General features: G+C 34.4%; 2 protein-coding genes and 1 long non-coding RNA gene across 3 annotated transcripts in view; 2 read left to right on the forward strand and 1 right to left on the reverse strand.

Moving 5' to 3' along the window:
* AADACL2 (arylacetamide deacetylase like 2) overlaps positions 1-5,240 on the forward strand; it is a 26,381-nt gene extending 21,141 nt beyond the window's left edge. Inside the window, exon 5 of the mRNA XM_012437009.2 lies at positions 4,638-5,240. Within this exon, the coding sequence (XP_012292432.2) occupies positions 4,638-5,240 (603 nt within the window). The remainder of the gene's footprint in view (positions 1-4,637) is intronic.
* Positions 1-24,206, reverse strand: part of LOC135275890 (uncharacterized) — a 26,231-nt gene that overhangs the window by 1,129 nt on the left and 896 nt on the right. The window contains exon 2 of the long non-coding RNA XR_010343474.1: positions 2,723-2,782. This is a non-coding gene — a long non-coding RNA (uncharacterized LOC135275890). The remainder of the gene's footprint in view (positions 1-2,722; positions 2,783-24,206) is intronic.
* Positions 17,362-24,206, forward strand: part of LOC105706644 (arylacetamide deacetylase-like) — a 24,342-nt gene continuing 17,497 nt past the window's right edge. The window contains 3 exon segments of the mRNA XM_064378808.1: positions 17,362-17,617; positions 17,620-17,714; positions 23,881-24,116. Of these exon segments, the coding sequence (XP_064234878.1) occupies positions 17,578-17,617; positions 17,620-17,714; positions 23,881-24,116 (371 nt within the window). The 5' untranslated portion in view covers positions 17,362-17,577.

Genomic DNA, 24,206 nt, shown 5'->3' on the forward strand with positions numbered 1-24,206 from the left:
AAAGGATTTTCTCATGGATCAGGACAAATACATTATCCTATCATTTTCTCTTGTGGACTTTGTCCACTTTTCAATTATATTCTTATTATTGAGAAGAAATGAATATCTTTTACCTATGATTGCTAGGTTTCTTGGAAACATCACATGATGTGTCCTAAAATCACTAATGTGGCTTGCTGGTCACAATAATCCGGATGATCACTGTAACTAAGAAAACTTTTGTGGACATAGTGCCTTAATCTTTAATTAAGAAAAAAAACTATTTCTAAACTTTAATCATATCACTTAAATCCAATTTCATGGCCACATTTTATTTTAAAATAAGGTATGCATTGATCTTATTTAGGACCAGAGATATTCTTTTCATAAAACAAAGGGAATTGATTTGATATTTTGAAGTAATTATTAAGTCCTACTCTCTTAGATTTTCTAAAAAAAGTAAGTATTTTAACTTAGGTAATTTAAAGAGGAAGCTATGATATGTGATAGCTCTACTTATTTAGGTTTATAGCTTTGGTCTTTCTAAATATATCTTTGCTTTTAATTTTTGTCATTTGTCATAAGGTGATAATAAAGCCTTATGATCTGATTTACAATAAAATTTCTATGGCATCTCAATGCCATATTTCTATGGCTATATATGATATTACATATGTGACACTTCTTTAAAAATACTTTAAAAACTTTAAAATAGTTTTAATAGCAAATATTAGTCAGAAATTATAATTAATGGTGATGAGTTTTAGAAAAACATGATTGACATGCAGCATCCTTGGACATGGGATGATGTCCCATACATACATAATATGTATGTCAGTTTCTGTTATTTTGCTTGTTTACCTCTGTGTAATCACAGCATCTCAGTGTTATGCAGGCCACCTGAAATCCATTAGAAGCAGAAATATCTGTCTTCTGCTACTTGCACATGGAAGTGGTATACCATGAGTCCTGCACTTCTGAGTGATATAATCTGTTTTATTGTCATACTTTTAGAACATAAAGTGGAAAGTGGGATTTTAGGGGAAGAGTAAAGATCAGGAAAGGACAGTAAGAATCTGCAAGGAGAACAGCAGTTTGATTATCTTGGACTCTATCTAGCCCATGTGGGAGTTCTGCAGTTTTAAGCGTGATTGGAAGATGTGTGTTAGGATAAAGCAAGGAAATCCTCCCATATTGGGACTTCTCCATGGCAGTTTATAGTTTGTCCAGATACTCATTGACTAGTTGTGTATTGGTGGAATTTGGTTTGGGGTTGGTAGGGGTGGTTAATAGAAAGGAAAATTAGTGGGGATAGCAATCACAGTTGCCATGAAGTTCAGTGCTCTTGGTTGAAAATGACAGATAAATGTTGTTTGGTGAACAATACTTATCATTAGCAATGTAAAAACTCCTCAAATAACAGGTTAATATTTTGTGTACATCCATCCTTCCATGGATGACAGGTTATGGAAAAGTTGGTGTGGGCATGCAGGACTTTGAATAATACACACTCAAACGAGGGAGCTAGATGGTAGCGTATCTTGTGAATCAGTAACTGGATTGAGAGGGGTAGTAGATGATGAGGGGCAAAGTACAAAGGCTGCAATATGTTCCCTTGGCAGGGGAAACTGTCATTCTCTAGGTAAGTGCCATGCCCTTTGAATGGCCATAGGGAACTCGGGAAACAGGAGAGGATTCAGTAATGCCTCAGACTGTCTGGAGTTGACTTTATGGCAAGCACAGGTGTCCATGGCAGATTTGAATGGGCTTCGAAGCAGTTGAGTCATAGAATGACACAGGGCATGAAGTTGTGGATCATCCCTTTTCTGACTTAGCTACCAACTTCTTTTCAGCCACCATTCCCAACTCATACTGTCCAGGAGGGTGGTTTGTGAATGAAAAAACTGATGTAGGAGTGAAAATGGTGCTGGTCCATATGTTACTCCAAGCATTTTAGCATGGCATAGAAGCTTTTCATGAACTGGGTCCCAAATTTTGCTCTCAAATGTATAGATCTAGGAGACCAATCATCATCATGGTATAAATAAATTACTTTCTTGATGACAATAATACCAGTGGCATGGGCTATAACTTTGAAAAACAGAGATTCAAATTGGGTGACTTAATAAACTAGGGGTAGAACAAATAATTTATATGAGACGATTTTACTGTAAAAATCATAAGTTTAGGATTAATGGTGTTTAATTATAAAAGGAAATTTTAAATGCATACTATCCATTGTGTTTTCATGGAAATAATGTTCATTATTGAAAAAGATTAAGTATGGGCTTTCTTGAAGATCTTCCACAACCTTTAAATTACTTAGCTATCCAAAGGTCTTTATTATATTGGAAATGTAATAAAAATTTAAATGGAAATTTTAAATACAGTTAGCCAATGTCTAAACCCTTAGGACATTACCATGAGCTAGATATGTTCTCTCAACTTTTTTGACCTTTTACTTTTTCGTTCTTGTTCTTCACAAAGTAATAACAATCTGTGATGAATGTCACTTTTTTTGCACTCAAGTTTGTATTAATTACCCACAAAATCAGACATACATATCCATTCATTCATGTCCATTTTATAGAATGGTCTATTCCAGGCTTGTTTTGGTTTAGTGTTATGTTTATGCGCACTTTTGAAATGTGCTTAGCTGGCTGTCTTCGAGACCATATTGGTCTCAAAGGAAAGAACTAAGCAATAGATCATTCAATAATTCAGCGTTACTGTTGGGACCTACTTGTTTTATACCTGTTACTGTTTATTGCATCCTAGTATTCCTGGTTCCAGAGATAGTGTCCTGTTAAAATAATCACAAATCAGATATTATGGTTTATAATATTATGGTTTCCATATTATTAAGATATTCATTTTTCTATTATTTTCCCATACTATATTAATGACTTTATTATCTTAGGCCTGGTAAAAGATACAATGATAACTTAGGTATCATATCAGTGCTTGTGAAATTCAAAACCAAGTAGAAAGATTAATCATGTACATTTTTGTATAATAAAGGAAAAGTGATGATTGGCCTGAAAGAGGTAATGGAGATTTGGGAATTGAAAAAGAAGTTTTTTTTTGATCAGGTATTTGCATGCATATTCACACATAAAATGTGTAGAAAATATCTGAAACACACCAGATAAATAAGATAGTTTTTAAGACTATGGCAAAATTGCCAACCTCGGAGAATCTGACTCAGGTGCTTTTTCAATATATTAAAGAGAACTGACTTTAGCATGGGTTTTGAAGAATATTAGAGAGAAAGAAAAAAAGCCTTGAATGGCAAAGTAACAATGACATAATGGGGAATATAGAGCTAGGAAATACTGACACATTTGTTAGTGATTTATTTCATATGGCATTTCAGAAAGGAACGTTAGGGCCAGGCAAGAGTATTGATGGACCATTTTTGACCCATCCCTGTGTTTGTGTTCTCTGTTTTATTTTGTCTTTTTTTTCCTAGATTATCAACATTGAGAGTAGGATGACCGATGGTGGGCTGTTGATAGCAATGTTTGATAAGTAAATTATCTACCTAAGAGCACTGCAGAGAGATTTGGGATCTAGGAAAGTTTCTGTAAGATAACTTTGTTTTGGCTCATTTTCATTTTACACTTACTAAACCTCTGGCATCTTGGAAGTACATTATGGAGATGGTAGGATACCATTTCCCTTTCGGAGGTACCTCTTGGATTTCAATTGAGTTTTTCCTTTCCGTTCAGCCAACCACTGTGGTGACTGGTTGACTTAGAGTTACATCCTGTGGTCCTGGACTTTTCACTTGGAGCAGCAGCAGGTATTTTCATTTGTCCAGATGCCAGGCTCTAGTCAAGGCAAAAGCTCCTGGGAGATTAATTCAAGGTTCTCTCCTGCAGTCTGCAGGGTCATAGGTGAGGCCTCAACTGCTTTTTTTTCTTTGGAAAAGAAAAGGCACTCCTTTATCAAGTACTTTACATTTTTTCCTTGCATATCAAACTTGTGCATATCAATCTTTTCATAATTTTCTCCCTTTGTTTTTCCAACACTGCACTGCATCATTCTCATAAGATACCTGTTGATTGGCTTTTTTTCCCTCTGACTTGGTCCATGTGCTTTTGCATTGGTATAATGTTTCTTAACAATTATGGTGTGATGTTGATAATGTCTACCTCATTGCCAAAGAATATATTCTAAAAAATTTTAAGATATTTTTTAGCTTCTAAAATGGAATAATATGATTTGATAGTTATATTTATTTCTTCCACTCACTTTGGTTACTTTTTTCAAGAAGGATTTTTACAAACTTATATGTACTGTCAGTTTCCCCTAGAAATATCTTTGGAATTGGATCATTTTCATTTGTGATTTTTGACCAAAAAATCCTATATATCTCTCCCTCCTGGTGTATTCTCTTTCTCTTCCCTCTCTTATTCTTTCTCCTTTTTTCCTCACACACAAAGTCTGTATTTTTAAAAACTTTAATTTTAAACTGGTTTGAATTTTTTTCATGCCATGTAAATATATTTTAATGTTGTAAAAATAACTATGATATATAACATTAGTTTATGTAGATTTGTTTATCTCATGATTGCTAAATAATTAAAATTAAATTTTATTCTCCTGGTATTTTGGGAATTTTTGCATTACAGAATATTACTATATATTTTCAGGTGCAGAATGATGCTGGAATAAAACATAAAATCAAGATGCAAGCCTTACTTTACCCTGGCTTACAGATAGCAGATAGCTATTCGCCATCTCACCGAGAAAATGAGCATGGTATAGTTTTGACAAGGGACGTAGCCATAAAACTCGTGAGCTTATATTTTACCAAGGATGAAGCACTTCCCCAGGCAATGAGAAGAAACCAACACATGCCTCTGGAGTCAAGACATCTGTTTAAGTTTGTTAATTGGAGTGTTCTTCTTCCTGAGAAGTATAGAAAAGACTATGTTTATACTGAACCAATTCTTGGAGGACTTAGTTATTCATTGCCAGCACTTACAGACGCCAGAGCATTACCCTTGTTGGCCAATGATTCCCAGTTACAGAATTTGCCACTAACCTATATTCTTACTTGTCAACATGATCTCTTAAGAGATGATGGACTTATGTATGTTACAAGACTTCGAAATGTTGGAGTCCAGGTTGCTCATGACCATATTGAGGATGGAATTCATGGAGCTTTATCATACATGACTTCACCATTTTATTTACATCTAGGTCTTAGGATAAGAGATATGTATGTAAGTTGGCTGGATAAGAATTTATAAGTACATAATAAATATGTATAGCTCTTACATAGTGGGCTGTAATTTGTGGTATTTTGTAGTTTTGGGGCAAAGAACAATGTCATTTAAGTTGTCTAAATCTATATTTGAATCATTTGTAGCAGTTATGTGTTTCCTTGAACAGTTTTGACATTTTCTGACTTGCAGACCCTCCATATGTAAAATGTACATAAGCGTGCCTATTTTCTCCTTACTTATAATTTATTATAATTATGTTACTCCTAATAAGAACCAATGCTTATTAAAATTGAAAAATAAGAGTGGTTATTGACAAATTAGGAAAGACAGTTTCCAGACAGGCACAGAAATTGTTGTAGTGAGTGGGAAGAGGAAAAAACAAGGCACAAAATTGCTGCTAAAAATGTATGGAAACCACTGGGCGAAATAAACCATAAGGGCCTTATATTAGTTTCCTGTGCCTATTGTAGCAAATTACTACAAATTCAGTTGCTTAAAATAACAGATATTAATTTTTTTACAGTTCTAATTTTACTATGAAATTAGTATTAACTAGGTCCAAACCAAGTCCTAGACAAGAGACACGCCTCCCTTGGAGACTCTAGATGGCGCTCTTTTCCTCTTTTAACCTCTGGTGGCTGCCAGCATTCTTTGACTATTGCCAGATCACTTCAATCTTGAAGACTGGCATCTACCAATCTTTCTGTTTCATCTTCACATTGCCTTCTTCTCTGCCTGTGTCAAATCTCTCTATGGGCTTCTCTAAGAAAAACATATGTTTTTACACTTAGGAGGGTCCACCTGAATAGTCTAGGATAATCTCCAAATCTCAAGACCCTCAATTTAATTGCATTTGCAGATTTCCCCACCCTTTTCTATATAAAGTAACCTTCAGAGATTAGGATGTAGTTTTCTTTTGGGAGGTTATTTTAAAAAACATTCCCAGTCAAATTTTATTTTTTAAAGGAGGCAGCACATTAATATTATAACTCAAGAATCTGATCTAAATATGCATTCAATAATGAAGAACATTTGAGTATGGACTAGAAAAGCTTCTCCAAGAACTTTCAAATATAACATCTCAAATTACCTAAAGAATATAACTCACTTCTGTAGGTCTTTTTTGAGTGGAATCATAAACAAAAAACTGAAGATACATTGCTTTGAAAACAGATTTATGGTATGATGTTATAAATTTTGAGTATTAAGCATAATCAGTTGAATCCAATTAAGAAATTGAAAATGTAGTAAAAAAATGTTTATATGGATGAGTATGTGCATGTGTGTGTGAAAAATCTACCATCCAATTGACCCAAAAGAAACTTATTCAATTGGGACCAGACATGATTTTCAATTCTCCACTATTCACAAGGCAATTAAAAATTACAATTTCAACAGTCCACAAACAAAATAAGATTTTTTAATGTAAAGAGAAATTATGTTCAAAGAGTCATTTTTCTTTCACTCAATTTCAGTACCACAAAGCTAAAAATGCTTCCATGACTACAATAAGTGTCACTGAAATCTATTATTTTTCTCTTCTGAGAAATGGAGATTTGATACTATGTGATGTGTACTAAGAAAGTTGTAGTTTTCATAATTCTGATTTAATTTCCTTTAAACTCGATACATTTTTAAATCTGTACTTTGTTTTCCATGATACCAAATCTGGTTCCAGTTCTTTTCCATTATTTCATATACTGGCTACCTGTTCTAATTAGGAAAACAAGTCCTAGAAATCTCTTCATTTTGACAGCATGTTCTGATTTGTAAACAAATCATCAAAAATGCAGCTCTCTAATAGAAAGCACATTTTGTTGATTGTCCTATTGTCTGAACATTTTTCATAATGATTCCTGACTAAAAACCCTTTCAACTTTGTAAATACTACACTAGTGTGTAGCGTCCCTAGTATGCACTTTCAAGCCTTTAAAGAGGGAGGATAGCTCAAAGCTAGGTAATAACTACATTTGTTTTAATTTTTGAAAAATCTTATATCTTGCAGAGCAGAAAAACATTGTTCTTTTGCTATATAAGTATGTGGTAGAAAGGTACGCTAAGGTAGGCCAGTCAATCCTTGTTTATCTGTTTTGTAAATTTGGTCCCAGAATATTTATGGAAGGAAGCACAGCTAGATTAGCTTCCATTGCAGTCCCTTACCTCACTAACTTCTCTTGTGGCTTTATCCAGGCACTGTTACCATTTGCATGCTAAAGGGTTCATTTCACTGGGTCATACATTCAAAGTTTGTTCCCTCTTGTGCGGTGGCATATGAGCATTGCGATCAAGCCATTAAGTTTGGAAACAATCTAACAAAAGTCATCTGTTATAATGTGTTTTATTTTATCTTTTAATTCACAATAATTATACATATTCATGGGATATATATAGTGATATTTCAATACATGTCATGTATAGTGATTATATCAGGGTAATTGGCACATCATCTCAAACATTTATCATTTCTTTGTCTTGGGGATGTTCAATATCCTCTTTTCAGCTGTTTGAAATTATGTAATATATTATTGTTAACTATAGTCATCCTATAGTGGTATAGAAACTACCTGGCTGTAATGCATCTTTTAACAATTCTAATTTATTTCTTGACAGTATAGGGGAAGACTTGATTACATCCCATGCAATGACATTCCAGTGTTTTCATTCTCTTTGTAGCTATGTTATCCAGACATTGATTTGTATTTACATCTCATCTTTCTTTCTAAGAGAAATAGTGATCCAGAAGCTGAGAGTCAAGATTAATATTCTCTAGCTACCAAGACAAGGATTTACATTATAGTTTGTGTCTTAGTCCAAGTCTTGATGATACGGCTTATGTGGAAACACATAAGGTGTAGGTTTCTGATATGCATGTCTAACATGTAAGGAAGTAACTATTTCCTAAGTACCTCTGAACAGCACTGCATCCTAAAGGAAATTTCTAGGTTTTTCTGCTGAAATATCCATTTCAGCATTGTGTTTGTTTGCTAGAGCTGCCATAACGAACTATTACAAAATAAGTGCCTTAAATAAACAAAAGGAATTTATTGCCTTGTGGTTCAGAAGGCTAGAAGTCGGATATCAAGGTGTCAGCACACCATGCATGGTTCCTCTGAAGACACCAAGGATGGATCTGTTTCAGGACTCCTGGCCTGTAGCAGCATAACTCCAATCTTCACATGGTATTCTCCCTTTGTATGTGTTTTCCTCAATTTTCCCTTTTTATAAAGATAGCAGTCATATTAGATTAGGGCCTACCCTAATGGCTTCATTTTAACCTGTGTCTTTGTAAAGACCCTATCTGTAAATAAAATCACAGGTAAAGTATTGGGGGTTAGGATGTGGAGTGTGTGTGTGTGTGTGTGTGTGTGTGTGTATGTTGTTTTACATATATATATATACACACATATATGTTGTTATATGTTACCTGTTGTATGGTGGAACACAAAAGAACACGTAGCAAGTATCATATGTTCCAATTTCTTAAAAGTAAAAAATGGTCTTGTACCATTAATGGTGTTCTGAAAGGAAGAGTCAATCAATTTTCCTTCTGTGTATTTCTCTCTGGGAAGAGGATACCAGCAAAAACAGCAGCTAGTTGAATACACCATACATCATATCAGAGCCTGCCATGTGCTCAGAAGTACCTTCATGGATCATATCGATGGTAGAACATACCACTTCTCCTATCATGTATGATCCTATTGTACACTCACCATCTATGAAGAAAAGCACTTGCCCTTGAGACACAGCCGCTCCCTTTAAATCTAGCTCTGATTAATCCACAAAAATTGTTCCATTTGGATTATGTGAACTAGTACTTTTAATTTTTTCACATAGCTCTCTAGAGTCTTTTCAAAAAGTTTCTCACTGATAGAACTTACTGGAACAATTTCTCCTAGCATGTGCCTTGGTGAGACATTAATGACACTATGGACAGTTCACAGAAGTCTGCTGCAAGCCTCATTGCGGAGATAAATATCCGCATTTGTAGGAAGATTATTTGGATACACGTTTGTTTGACTCCATCCCCAGCAGGAGTTCCTCTCTCCTTTTTATTTTTATTTTTAAAATCACATCTGTTGTATTCACAGAAGTAACACAGTAGGAGCAAATATATGTATATATATACCAAAGTGATGGAATATAAAATCCTATGTATGTATGTATTTGGATACATACATATATAAATGTCTGTTAGAATATACATAATAATGGACAAAAATAAATGTCTATTAGAGTGTTTCCCTAAAATTAAATATGGCTTATAGTTTTCCACTTAAGTAAATCAAAAACTGATAATTTTTGAAGATGAGTAAGACAAATAACACAACACACCCCTCCCCAGACTCATAGAATAAAAAAGATACAATATTGGCAATGAAAAAGAAGATAGAAGGTATTAAAATAATTATGTGACTGCTATGTGCCACTGAGGGCAACATATTTAAAACCTAGAGGGCATGGGTAAGATATAAATGGGGGAAAAACGGCACTCTCTATAGTATAATTCAAAGTCAGGTTACTTGATGCCTCCAGCTTTGTTCTTTTTTGCCTAGGACTGCCTTGGCTATTCAAGCTCTTTTTTGGTTCCATATGACTTAAAAAAATTTTTTTTTCTAGTTCTGTGAAGAACGTTACTGGTAGTCTGATAGGAATAGCACTGAATCTGTACATTGCTTTAGGCAGTATGGCCATTTTAATGATATTGATTCTTCCTACACATGAGCATGGGATGCTTTTCTGTTTGTTTGTGTCATCTCTGATTTCTTGAGCATGGGATGTTTTTCTGTTTGTTTGTGTCATCTCTGATTTCTTTGAGCATGGGATGTTTTTCTGTTTGTTTGTGTCATCTCTGATTTCTTTGAGCATGGGATGTTTTTCTGTTTGTTTGTGTCATCTCTGATTTCTTTGAGCATGGGATATTTTTCTGTTTGTTTGTGTCATCTCTGATTTCTTTGAGCAGTGTTTTGTAATTTTCGTTGTAGAGATATTTCACCTCCCTGGTTAGCTGTGTTCCAAGATATTTTTTATTCTTTTTGTGGCAATTGTGAATGGGATTGCATTCCTGATTTGGTTCTTGGCTTGGCTATCATTGGTGTATAAGAATGCCAGTGATTTTTGTACATTGATTTTGTATCTTATAACTTTGCTGAAGTTGTTTATCAACTGAAGGAGCTTTTGGACCAAGATTATGGGGTTTTCTAGATGTAGAATTATGTTATCTGCAAACAGGAATAATTTGACTTCCTCTCATCCTATTTGGATGCACTTTATTTATTTCTTTTGCCTGATTGCTCTCGCCAGGACTTCCAAGACTCTGTTGAATAAGAGTGGTGAGAGAGGGCATCTTTGTCTTCTGCCAGTTTTCAAGGGAAATGCTTCCAGCTTTTGCCCACTCAGTATGATGTTGGCTGTGGGTTTGAGCTATCTATGATAGCTCAAACAGCATGGTACTGCTGCAAAAACAGACACATAGACCAATGAAAGAGAATAGCCCAGAAATAAAGCCGCACACTTGTGACCACCTGATCTTCAACAAAGCTGACAAAAGCAAGCAATGGAGAAATGACTCCTTATTTAATAAAATGGTGCTGAAATAACCGGCTAACCATATCCAGAAGCTTGAAACTGAACCCCTTTCTTACACCATATATAAAAATCAACTCAAGATTGATTAAAGACTTAAATGTAAAACTGAATACTACAAAAACCCTTGAAGACAACCGAGGCAATACCATTCTGGACATAGGAACAGGCAAAGATTTTACAGTGAAGATGTCAACAGCAAACACAACAAAAGCAAAATTTGACAAATGGCATCTAATTAAACTGAAGAGTTTCTGCACAGCAAAAGAAACTATCAACAGAGTAAACAGACAATATACAGAATGGGAGAAAATATTTGCAAACTATGCATCTGACAAACATCTACTATCCAGCATCTGTAAGAAACTTAAATTTACAAGAGGAAAACAAGCAACCCCATTAAAAAGTAGGCAAAGGATATGAACAGATACCACTTTTCAAAAGAAGACATGCATGTGGCCAATAAGCCTAAGAAAAAGGCTTAATATCACTGATTATTAGAGAAATGCAAATCAAAACCACAATGAAATACCATCTCATACCACCCAGAATGGCCATTATTAAAAAGTCAAAATAATAATAATAACAGATGCTGGCAAGGTTGCAGAGAAAAGGGACTGCTTCTACATTGCTGCTGGGAGTGTGAATTAGTTCAACCATTGTGGAAAGCAGTGTGGAGATTCCTTAAAGAGCTAAAAACAGAACTACCATTTGACCCAGCAATCCCACAACTGGGTATGTATGCAGAGGAATATAAATCATTCTAACATAAAGACACATGCATGTGAGTATTCATAGCAGCACTGTTTGCAATATCAAAGTTGTGGTATCAATCATGACTTTCCATCAATAACAGAATGGATACAGAAAATATGGTACATATATGCCATGGAATACTATGCAGCCATAAAAAAGAATGAACTCATGTCTTTTGCAGGAACATGGATAGAGCTAGAGGCCATCATCCTTAGCTAACTAATGAAGAAACAGAAAAACAAATGCTGTGTGTTCTCACTTATAAGTGAGAAGTTATAAGTGCTAAATGATGAGAGCTAAATGATGAGAACTCACGGACACAAAGAAGGAAATAACAGACACTGGGCTTACTAAAGTGTGGAAAGTAGAAGGAGAGAGAGAAGGAAAAGTAAAAAAAAATGGAGTATTAGGCTAAGTACCTGAGTGATGAAATAACCTGCACAACTAACCCTCGTGACATGAGTTTACCTATGTAACAAACCTGCACATGTACCCCTGAACCTAAAATGAAAGTTACAAAACAAGTAATTGCTAACCATAGCTGGAAAGAAATGACCCTCCCCTAACTTACAAAGCTGAGAAAAACTGGAAAATTAATCATAATACATCACTGGAGAAGGCATCAGCAACAGACGGATTCATAGTAACATGACTTTTATCAGAATAGCATGAGTTATTTAAAACTAATTAATTGCAATTGAAATTATTCCAAGTGGCAGAAACACAATAAAAGCATTCCAGTTCTTTTTAGGAAGCAATCCAGTGATGTATCAAAAGAAAATACAGTTTGAGCAAACAGGCATGCCATAGTAACTCAGTACCAAAGTATATATCAATATAATTTATTACATCAAAAAATTAATAGATTTAGCAGAGAAGAATTTTTTTTTAAAAAAGAATTAATAGAGAAGAGTCATGTGAATGAACCAATTAATGAAAAGGCATGATAAAATTAATAGCTGGTCCCAATGTATATAAATCAGAGGAAACATGAATAGATTAGAATTCCTTAACATGATGATGGTTAAATTACTAAACACAATGGAAAGAGTTACCATAAATAATGAATAACAAAACATTTTTCTGTCAAAATTGTAAATAGGAAGTGATGACTATTATCACTCATATTCCAATTCAAATCATTTATCAACATTTTTATCATATAATCTGTATCTTCTTTTCTTCACACTAAGATTCCTGCTTCTCAGGTACACCAGAGACAACAGAATTATATTATATTGTTTTTCACCTGCTTTATCACACATTACACAGAAGTCATTTTTAGAATAACATACCAACACAACCAGCAGTGTGATTGTTGAAAATAGTTTAAAATGTTTTGCATGCATTCTCCCCATTTGCTCCCCATATTTTAAAAATAAACTTTCTATTTTGAAATAATATTTTTCAGAAAGTATAGAGAATTTCTGTACCACTTTCACCCATTTCTGCCTTTGTTAACATATTGCATAACCATAATACATTTTCCAAAAATAAGAAACCAACATCGGTATACTACTATTAACTAAACTCCAGACTTTTTCAAAAATTTCAGTATTTTTTCCAGACATGGCCTTTTTCAGTTCCAGAATTTAATCTAGGATGAGCTATTGTTTTCATTTATCATGTCTGTTTAGACTTTTCGGGTCTATGACAATTTCTCAGTGTTTGCTTATTTTTCCTGACCTTCATAGTTTTGAGGAGTGCTCATCAGGTATTTTGTGAAATGTCCCGCAATTTGTATTTGTCTTATGTTTTCTCATAATCAGTTTGGATCATGGGTTTGAAAGGAAGACCACGTAGGAGCAGTGACCTTTTAATATCACATCAGGGAAAACAATGCTATCACCATGACTGTATAACTGATAAGATTAACCTTATTCATTTGGCCATGGTAGTTTTTCCCAGGAGTCTCTACTTTAAAATTATTTTTTCCTCTATCTTGCTATATTCTTTAGAAGCAACTCATTAAGTTCAGCCCACACTCAAGGAGCACGGAAAACTAAACTTTATCTCCTATAGGGTAAGATCTACATAAATTGTTTGGAATTCTTCAGTAAGAAAGACTTGTCTCTTCTCTTTCATACCTTTATTTAAAATTCAATTATATATGTCGAGATGTAAATATGAATATAGATATTGTATTTTGGGTTATAAACTAATACTATATTATTTATTTTGTTGCTCACATTGTTCCAGCTTTGTCCCTCGAAGCTCTCTCATGTTGGCTCCAGTGTCCTTTTGACACAGCGCTATCCTTTTGACTTTTGAGCACTGTCTTATTTCTGCCATTACAGGCTGCTTCAGGCTCATCTTGAACTTTTCCTGACCTGGTCACAGAATAAGTCATTTCTCCGAGATTGATTTCTTTAATAGAGAATGATATTTAAAAATAAACATCTGGGAACTGGGTATGCTCACTGCTACTTAAAAAACAATAGTTGTTGTCTAGCTACATTGTCAAAACATATAGACATTACATGCTGTATTTTCTCATAGCCCTCATTTGTTCTTAGTTACACATGTAAATATACGTATTTTTAATGCTCACCACCAGTTTTTTGTTGTTGTTGTTGTTTCTTTCTTCTTTTCTATCATTGTCTTAAGCCTTTTTTAAAAAATATACTTTAAGTTTGGGGTACATGTGCAGATCGTGCAGGATTGTTACATAGGTATACACATGCCGAGATAGTTACATAGGTATATACATGCCATGGTGTTTGCTGTATCCATCCCCCCGTCATCTACATTAGGTATTTCTCCTAATGTTATCCCTCCCTAATCCCCCCTACCTCCTGCTATCCCTACCCTAGCTCGCCCACCCCACTATAGGCCCCAGTATGTGATGTTCCCCTTCCTGTGTCCATGTGTTCTCATTGTTCAAAACCCACTTATGTGAGAACATGTGGTGTTCAGTTTTCTGTTCTTGTGTCAGTTTGCTGAGAATGATGGTTTCCAGTTTCATCCATGTCCCTGAAAAGGACATGAACTCACTCTTTTTTGTGGCTGCATAGTATTCCATGGTGTATATATGCCACAAATGCCCATCAATGATAGACTGGATGAAGAAAATGTGGCACCACCAGTTTTTATGTTGATATCTCTCCAGTAATTTGACTGTGTGACACTTTAATGAGAAATTTCTCATTAAAGTTCATCATTCTAAAGGGAGAATATATAAGGATGATATTTCTTGAGTTCTTGGATATAGATGGTAGCTTGTCTTTAGCATTTATATTTGAAATTAAGTTTGACTGGGAATAAAATAATTTGTTTATGTAGAAAGGTCATTTAAGTAGAGATACAGATATATAAATATATAGACATAAATTTTATATATATATAATTTTCTTTTGGTCTAAAACTTGCTATATAATATCTGAAGGTAATCTGTTTTTTCTTTCTTGTATTGTATAAGGTATTATTATTTTTTAATATGCAAACAATTTTTTCTTTTGAGACAGAGTCTCGCTCTGTCTCAGGCTGGAGTTCAGTGGTGCGATCTTGGCTCACTGCAATCTCTGCCTCCTGGGTTCAAATGATTCTCCTGTCTCAGCCTTCCAAGTAGCTGGGATTATATGCACGCACAACCATGCTCGGCTAATTTTTGTATTTTTAGTAGAGACAGGGTTTCACAATGTCGGCCAGGCTGACTTCAAACTCCTGAACTTGTGATGTGCTGGCTTTGGCCTCCCAAAGTGCTGGGATGACAGGCATAAGCCACCATGCCAGGCTTGTGCAAAAGATTTTTTAAGTCTGATAATCTTCCCATTAACACAATGTGTCAGTATTGGCTACTATGCTTTAACTTTTTTTTCCAGCTATGTTGTTTATCTCATTAATATGTAGTTTCAAATCTTAGTTTTTCTTTTTAAAGATTTCAGGAATATCTTATAGTCTTTAATAATTGTTCCATTCCCTTGCTTTGATTTTTCTTTCATGTAAAATATCATTATATCTATGTTGAATGTTCTTTCACTGTCTTCATCCTTTGTTGTTTTTTTAAAAGTCATTCTAATTTTGTTCCTAATTTCTTTTTGCATTTAGTTATACGTTATATACTATAAAGTTCATCATATTTGATATACAATCCTGTATGTTTTGACAAATGTATACCATCATGTAAATTTCACCGTAATTGGGGCACAGAACAGCTTTGTTCCCTGAAAACATTTTCTCCTATTTCTCCTTTGTGGACAAACCTTTTTTTTGCTCTCAGCCCACCAGAAACTACTAACCCGTTTTCTCTGTAAATTTACCTTTTTCAGGATTTCATAAAAATGAATCATAGAGTCTGTAGCTATTACTTTCCTTTTTATATGAAACTTCTATCTCATTTTCATGCTATATTTCCCCTACGATGTTTTCTGTAGTCTTTGTAGCTTTATATAATATTTATTCTCCTTTGTGTCCCTCTTGGTCTAGTCTTCATTTTTGAAATGGTGTTGTTTGTTCTTTCTTCGTTTGGGGGGTTACATCTTGTGTGTTATTGATTAATTTCTGAGTTTTCATAATTCTAGTTTATGATGTTCTTTTACATTGCAGGTTATTGTGTTAATGACTTTGGCTAATTTTAAACCATTAAGATATAGTTTTCCTCTACTTTGTGGGCTTTAATTGTCTACAAAGAGGTCATTTTGCTTATTATGCTTGCTATTATAATAACTCATTTATAAGGGCACTAATCCTATTCACAAGGGCAGAGGATTCATAACCTAACCACTTCCCAAAGCCCCCACCCGCCCTTAATATCATCCCCTTGGGAGGTTAGGTTTCAACATAAGAATTTGGGAGCAACACAAACATTCAATCTTTAGCAGAGGGGCATGTGGATATTCAGGGAATGGTAAATGTCTCTGACATTTCTAGTCCTTGTTTTTTTGTGACCTTGAAAAGTTACTTAACCATTGCAATTTCAATTGCTTATCTGAAATAGAAGATTAATTAAAGATTGAAATAGGTGAGACTTTTAATGTGCTCTGAGAGAGACCTGTACGGGTTTCACTACATACTATTAAATGAGCTGTACAACTTCCTGAGCTTTCCTCAGCTTCAGTTTTTCCCTTTAATGTGACAATAAATACCATTGAGAGGATTAAATAAGTTTTAAATGTTTTAGTACACTGTCTGCAGTACAGTAAGTGCTCAAAAACTGTTAGCTGTCACCACGATTATTGTATAATTTAAACATAATTAGTATTATTCACTGATAATTGTAATTGTAATAAGAGAACAAAAGTAATATATAAAACATGTGATCATGCCTGCTGAACTTCATAATAGCTCTGAATACGTTTTATTTTATTTTATTTATTTATTTTTGAGACAGAGTCTCAGTCTGTCACCCCGGCTAGAGTGCAGTAGCGGGATCTTGGCTCACTGCAACCTCTGCTTTCCAAGTTGAAGAGATTCTCCTGCCTCAGCCTCCTGAGTAGCTGGGATTACCAGCGCCTGCCACCATGCCCAGCTAATTTTCATATTTTTAGTAGAGACGGGGTTTCACCATGTTGGGCAGGCTAGTCTCTAACTCCTGACCTCAAGTGATTCACCTGCCTCAGTCTCCTAAAGTGCTGAGATTACAGGCATGAGCTACCACACCCAGCTTCAATACTTGTAAAACACTCTGTTTGTTCTTCCGTACTCTAAGATCTGTTATTTGAGACATACACCGGATTTCCTGTACTGTCACATGGCGTTTTTAAACATAAAGTATTCAGCTCTTAGTAATTGTGCAATAAATGTTGGTTTACTAACAGCCTAGCAACATAATAAGGCTGTTGGATTTGACAGAACTTGCAGAAAATAAGTGCTGATTGTTTCTCAGAGCTCGCCTTTGTATTTCTGCTAAGTATATTTAGCTAGTCTGCTGACGAAATGAAAAACTGAACAGTGGAATTTGTACTCAGGAAGTTATGTAACATTTTATGACAGGTCTTAAAATAATGAAAATTCAGCCACTGAATGTTTTAAATATGTATTTGCTGTGTTGCCAAAGTAGAAAGAGCAGAAGACAACCACCATGGGAAGAAAGACTATTTTGCTTCTGATTGCAGGAGTACTTGGGCATATTATGTTTATATTCCTCTCCCAGATAACATTGAGGAACCCTGGCAACTAGTGTGGATAGCTATACCTGTGAAAATGATAACAAATTTGGTAAGTTCAGCATTTCATAATCTCTATGAATATTTAAGCTTAATTAGGAGAAAATAATTACCAGCTATATTACTTTTAAAACTTTCTGCTGTCTTGGAAATTTTGCTCTTAGAATTTGCTTGCTGATTTTCGAAACTTTAAAAAAAAAATCTTCATTCTTTAACACAGACCCCTAACAGAATAAGCATGAAGGAAAGTATTCAAGTAATTTTAATTTTAAATATTAGAAAACAAAATCTGCTGGCTGAGAAAAACAATCTTACTGTGATTTTCATGGCATGAATACTGACAGAATGAAGCCTTTGTGAAGTATAAACTTCAGAAAAGGTAGAATTGAGTGACACTGTGATTAGTTATATAAAATTCTATGCAACAATCTTGGATTCAGACGTGAAAATGCATTCTTACTGAAATGTTCTGTCTAAAGGTCAAATGGTAAAAGACCCAGGGAAATTGAACACACAGCATGATTCTCAGTTGAAGGAGAGTGAGCCGCTGAGGCAACAGGGCAGCTGCCTGGCTGGCTGCCCCCAGTGTCCACGCTGGCCCTCAGAGACCTGTGGTTCTTTTCTAATGAGGCTAACTACTTGGGTATAAATCCATTCATTATTATTTTTTGAACCTTCTGTAGCAAACTGCCTTCTTGTGGCAAAAGAAAACAATAATCCAAGGACACTTAAACACTTGGTTCACACTCTGTTTCCTTCCATGTATTTTTAGATATTTCAACATTCTCTTCTGGCATTTAATGCAGCTCTGAATAAGTGTGATACATGCCTTATTCTCAGGGTTTTTGTTTTATTCTTTGTTTTTTGTTTTTATTTTTTTAAAGACAGGTTGTTGATCTCTCTGTTGCCCAGGATGGAGTGCAGTGGTATTCACAGTTTACTACAGCCTGGAACTCCTGGACTCAAGTGATCCTCCCACTACTTGGCCTCCCAAGTAATGAGGGCTACAGGCACATGCCACCATGCCTAGGTATTAAAAAAAAAAAATGGTTTTTTTTAGAGATGGGGTCTTGCTATGTTGCCCAGGCTGGTTTTAAACTCCTGGACTCAAGCAATCCCCCAACCTCCCAACCTTTGCCTCCAACGCACTGGGACTACAGGCATCAACCCCTACGTTCAGTCCCGCATTTTCATTTTCTATTAGTTACTTCACTCTCTAGTCATTTTATTAGCATATACAGTTGGTCTTCTGTATACATGGGTTTTGCATACCACATATATGTTTCATCCTCAAGTTTACTTTTTAAAAATCTGTGTATAAGTAGACTCACTCAATTCAAACTCATTAAATGGTCTAGTGTATGTTGTTACTGGATTTGGGTCAGTTTCACTGCAATATAGCTTCAAGCCTTATTTTTAAAAAGTTATTCTGGAATTATTTATAAAAATATTTCTTTTGGGTCATTGTTTTGCTTTATTTTTTGTATTTATTATGTGTGAGTGTGTATATATATATATATATTTATATGCTAAAATAATGTCATTTCTCTTTGGAACTTCTTAGTCTCTTTTTACATTTCACTTCCTTGTGTTTGTTCTTTCATTTCTATCATATATAATACCTTGAGTTTCTTTTAACTTGGTTTTATTTGTGAAGTTATTAGTCTTTTTGCCTTATTCCTTTTCTGAGTTTAACCAGTACTAGTGCTAGTACTAATTTTTAGTCACTCCTTCCTTTTAACTAGCAATCATTTACAAATACCTGCCTATTGTTTGAAAATGTGTTTTTGCTTTTTGATATTTCTTCTATATTATTTTAAAAAATCATTTTGAAATAATGTGTAATATATTTTATCTTTGTAGTAAGTTTTTTTCTAGTTTGTTTTCTTCATGTGTTAGATCCTGTTATCATTTTTCATATAACACATAGTAACTTGCATGAATGTTATATATACAACTTTTGTATTATTCATGTTTTAATAAGATGAGTTTTCTTGGGTGAACTCTAACAAAAATTTCCTGGGAAATAGAGGTAGTCAAGATTTTTTCCTTTAGTTTTTGTGCCTAAAGGACTCCTATTGCTACAATATACATACATATATTTATACATATAATATTTATACATAAATTTATAAATATTAAAAATGTATACACAATTTTTATATATCAAATTATATCTATATATTACTACACATATATAAAACTAACATATCTATCAATTAGATTTATAAATATTGATATAGCTGCAAAACCCTCCTCTGTATTTTCACCTATTTTTCTCTCTGGTCCTTCTGTATCTCCCGGTCTATTACTGGCAATTGTTAGCAAAGTATATAGCCACTCGAAGTTATCTTCCACTTTAGAGTTGGTTTGTCTTGAGATCAGTTACCTCTGGACCCTACTGGGTAATCTGAGAGCTTGTTTTTTTAGCAACTTATCTTAGTAATCAAGCCTTGTTATGTTTCAGTCCTGCTGATAGGAGTCTTTAATTTTGGCAAGGCGCTTTCATTTTTGGTGCCAATACTTAATGTCTTTTTTGCGGATCTGCCACCTTTAGAGCCCTCCACTCTCCCTTCTTGATGATATACAAAATTCATCAAGAAACAATTTTGTATATACACTTAGGGATATAAATTTCAGAGTTAGTCAGAATTTTATTCTATATCATTTAATGTTTCAAATTTATATCAAACATTGCTTTTAGGTTATAGTGTCAGTATGAAGAGGGTAAGATGATCTGAGAAGATATGTCCACTAAGCCACTGCTCCAATTAATCATATTCCACTAAAGAGAAGGCAGCTGAGTAAAGGGTAAAACTCTTGTCATTCAATTCAGATTTCAGACACTGGGCATTATGTTTTGAATGCTGATGACTTCTTAGCATTTTGTTATACATTTACTGCACTTACTAGTAGAATCTAAAAACTTGTAAAATTATAGAATCCCCTTACAAAATACATGCTTAATACTTTCTCCCATATGTTACAATTAGTAGTTTCATAGCTAAATTTCTATTTTTAATTTGTATTACATATAGCATTCTGTACTATTTTAATAAAATATTTAGTTGAAATACAGGTGTATAATGTATATATGTACATATATATTACATACATACATGTACATGTATATGTGTATATATAATGTATATATGTATATATAACTCAATGTAAATATGTATATTTACATTGAGTTATATATCTTATTTAAATCTATACCTAATCCATATATGCATATATACATTATACATTATATAATATACATTATATAGGTGAATGAATATATTATGAAGTCATTGTTATCTATATATACCTATAATAGCTGTTAGTTGGTTAGTTGCTGCTTTTTCTTTTGACTATGACTAACTTCTTAACTTCAGGAAAAATCTAGTAACAACTGAATATATGATTTTGAATAAAATTCATCTGAGGCAATCTTAAATAACAGAACAATATTTATAAAAGACCTTTCAGTAAATGAATTAGAAAATTAGATAATTGTATAGTTTAACTCAAAGACTGTTGCAAAATCGCTACTTTTAAAAATAGCGGTTTACATGACTATATTTAATCATACATGTTAATATTACATATATATGTAATTAATTTTGTTGTTGGCTCATTAGAACATATTAAGCTGCTTATGAAAACTCCTGTAAAGAAAGAAAGGATAATTGTATTCTGAACACGGCTCCCCACAATGTCACCTTCATAGAGCTTCCCAGGATAATTTTGATCATATAGCCCAAGAAAGTTAGATCAAAATCCTGTCTTTTACTCAGGATTTTGATCAAGTTGCTCTGGCCTTTCTGAATGAATCTAAAAATTTTTAAACACATTTTTCAGAGTCAACAGATTAAGATCAAATAGAGCATTCATGAGAAACTTTCTCCATGATGGTCAGTTAAAATCGATCCCACCCCTCTTGCTACCTGAGCCCCCATCAAGGTTTTTCCTCAGTCTGCCTTGTATTAAATCTTATTTATAAGCACAGTTGAGCTTATTCACAGTCTATAAAGACTGGACTCTGGAAAACAGGCATCTTTAATCAATCACACTTTTTAGCACTGTGCTTAGCACTCAGTGGACATTCAGTACATCTTGTTGTCATCACATATTCACCTGCATTGAAGACCCACTCTCTGCCAGAAGAAACTTATACTTCAGGGACTCCTCTGAGGTTGACCAAAAGTGAATCTTTGCAGAGACATCATTGCTACCAACTCCTCTGAGTTCTCATAGGGAACTCAGGGGTTCTATGGCTCCCAGTGCTCTTGAGAGTTCCCAGGGACTCTCATCAGTGAACAAGCCAATAAACACTCAGGAAAAAGTAACTTCAGTGTATCTGGTCCTTTAAAGCCTCCAAGAGAAATTCTGGCATCTAATCTTTCTTAAATAAGACTGTTAGAAACCTGCTGTTTCTGCTAGGGGAGATTTGGTGGGACTTGGGAATTCAGTGTTTAGGTTCTTCAGAATCCATAATCCATACAAATGTTTCTAATCTAGTACTCACAATAGTATTTAGATATGAATGTTAGACCAAATTTCATCTTTCGACCAAGACATCCAGGAGGACTGTGAATTCAGTTGGTATTGCAGTTCCACAAACTGCAAACTTTGTTTCTATTTTCAGACAGAGATGTAAGGTATAAGTGGTTTATTTCAGGGAAGTTATAGCAGTATTTGCTTTCCAGACTGTAATTTTAGATGAAAACTAAAACCCTGAGAATGTTATTATTCTTTCTGTTACCTTTCGCATGCAGTCACTACTTGAACTCATCATTCTCTCTATACTATTCTTATTTTTTTGCAACAGCTACTTGATCTCCGAAAACCCTCCCTTAATAGAAACTACAATGGTTGTTAAACTAAGTAACTGGTTTGTTACTGCATTTCATGCATTAACAGAGTTACATTTTTACATTGGCAGTGAGGCTATTCCTGTCTTTAAATCTAACCAGATCAGATATCTAATTCTAATACGTCTTAAACGTTCTCTTTTTTGATACCATCTTTTAGACTATATACTTTTATCAATCATGTTTTTTTCAGAACACAGACGCCACTATAAGGAGGTCAATAGGAATCAATTCAGAATTGAGAATTTGAGATACACAGTCTTTAGAATGGGGGAGTGAAGAGCAGTCATCAATAATTCCAGCTGCCTGCATTACTGAAGTGGCAGGTCTTAGGAGGACAATCAGAAGCATTAAAAGCCACATATTTGCCAATGTCTATATGAATGCCCACAGTATTGCAAGATGAAAAAATAATGGCTTTTCCTTCTTTTCTACCCAATAAGTCTTATAAGAATGCCTCTCTGTCACATAATCTATAATTGCACTGGCAAGGAGTTCTGGGAACTGTATTTCCTGACTTCCTCTTCAGGAGTAGGGTGGGGACAATTTAGTATTGAAAATAGACAATTTTGTTATTTCTTTTGTACTTACTTAATTTTCATTATTGGGAAAGAGATTCAGCTAGCTCTTTGATCACACAGCCCTTTAGTCCACATGTTTCCAATTTAAGAGAGGAAAGCAAGTCTTTCTGATCCTTGGAATCCTGACATTATAGGCCCATTAGGATTTGGCTCATAGTCACCTTTAGAGGTCCCTTTTCTTTCATACATCCCTGTACAGACTTCTTTATTGCTTTACCAAACTACATGCATTTCTCCGATGACAATAGAAGTGTCCTTGTGGCCATTGCTTTGGCCTAGAGTGAGATTTTCCCCTTTGGCCAAACTCTACTTTCCTTTCAGTACTCGTATCAGAGCTCACGTGCTATTTGAAAACTCCTCTTCAATTCTCATCCAGGTGGTTAGTTAACCTACTGACCACTGTCAAAGTTCTTTGTACATATCTATGAGATATGCAGTGATGTTGTTTGGTAACTGCTAACACATCTATTTTTGCTTCTTGACTCTGAGCTTCTTTAGAAAAGAGAACTTGTTTTAATTATCTTTGTAACTCAAACCGTCCAACATGGAATCTATCAAGTTGTAATTCCTCAATAATTCTTTACTTTTTTTTTAACCTAAGGCAACTATGTGGCAACACCACTAAACCTTCAGTATTTCCAACGGTGCCATTCAGATTCACCTGTGGGGTTATGAGACAGGACTGTTGGGTGTACCTATGCATAGCTCTGTGTTCATAAGCAACACTGGCATTTGATATTTGTAATCTAGTATTTTATTTCCCTATCTCTCCTTTTAGGCTTTGTTAGTCGAATTCTTGGGAATCAATCATTTTGTAAACACCGCAATGTTCTTCATGAGCTTTCAAGAAGTCCTACCTACATCTGATGAAAATGTTACTGTGATGGAGACGACTTTTAATAATGTTCCTGTCCGTGTATATGTGCCAACACGAAAGTCAGAGATACTGAGAAGAGGCTTATTTTACGTTCATGGTGGTGGCTGGTGAATGGGGGATGCTGATATATGCCCCATGTTAAAACTTTTAGTTTATTATATAACATACATTTTAGTGAAATATTGACTTTATCATATCAAGACATACATGTCAGATAACAAAACACT

This window comes from Aotus nancymaae, unplaced genomic scaffold (assembly GCF_030222135.1).
Source record: "Aotus nancymaae isolate 86718 unplaced genomic scaffold, 86718_ANA_hifiasm-v0.15.2.pri h1tg000019l, whole genome shotgun sequence".
Classification (NCBI taxonomy): Eukaryota; Metazoa; Chordata; class Mammalia; order Primates; family Aotidae; genus Aotus; species Aotus nancymaae.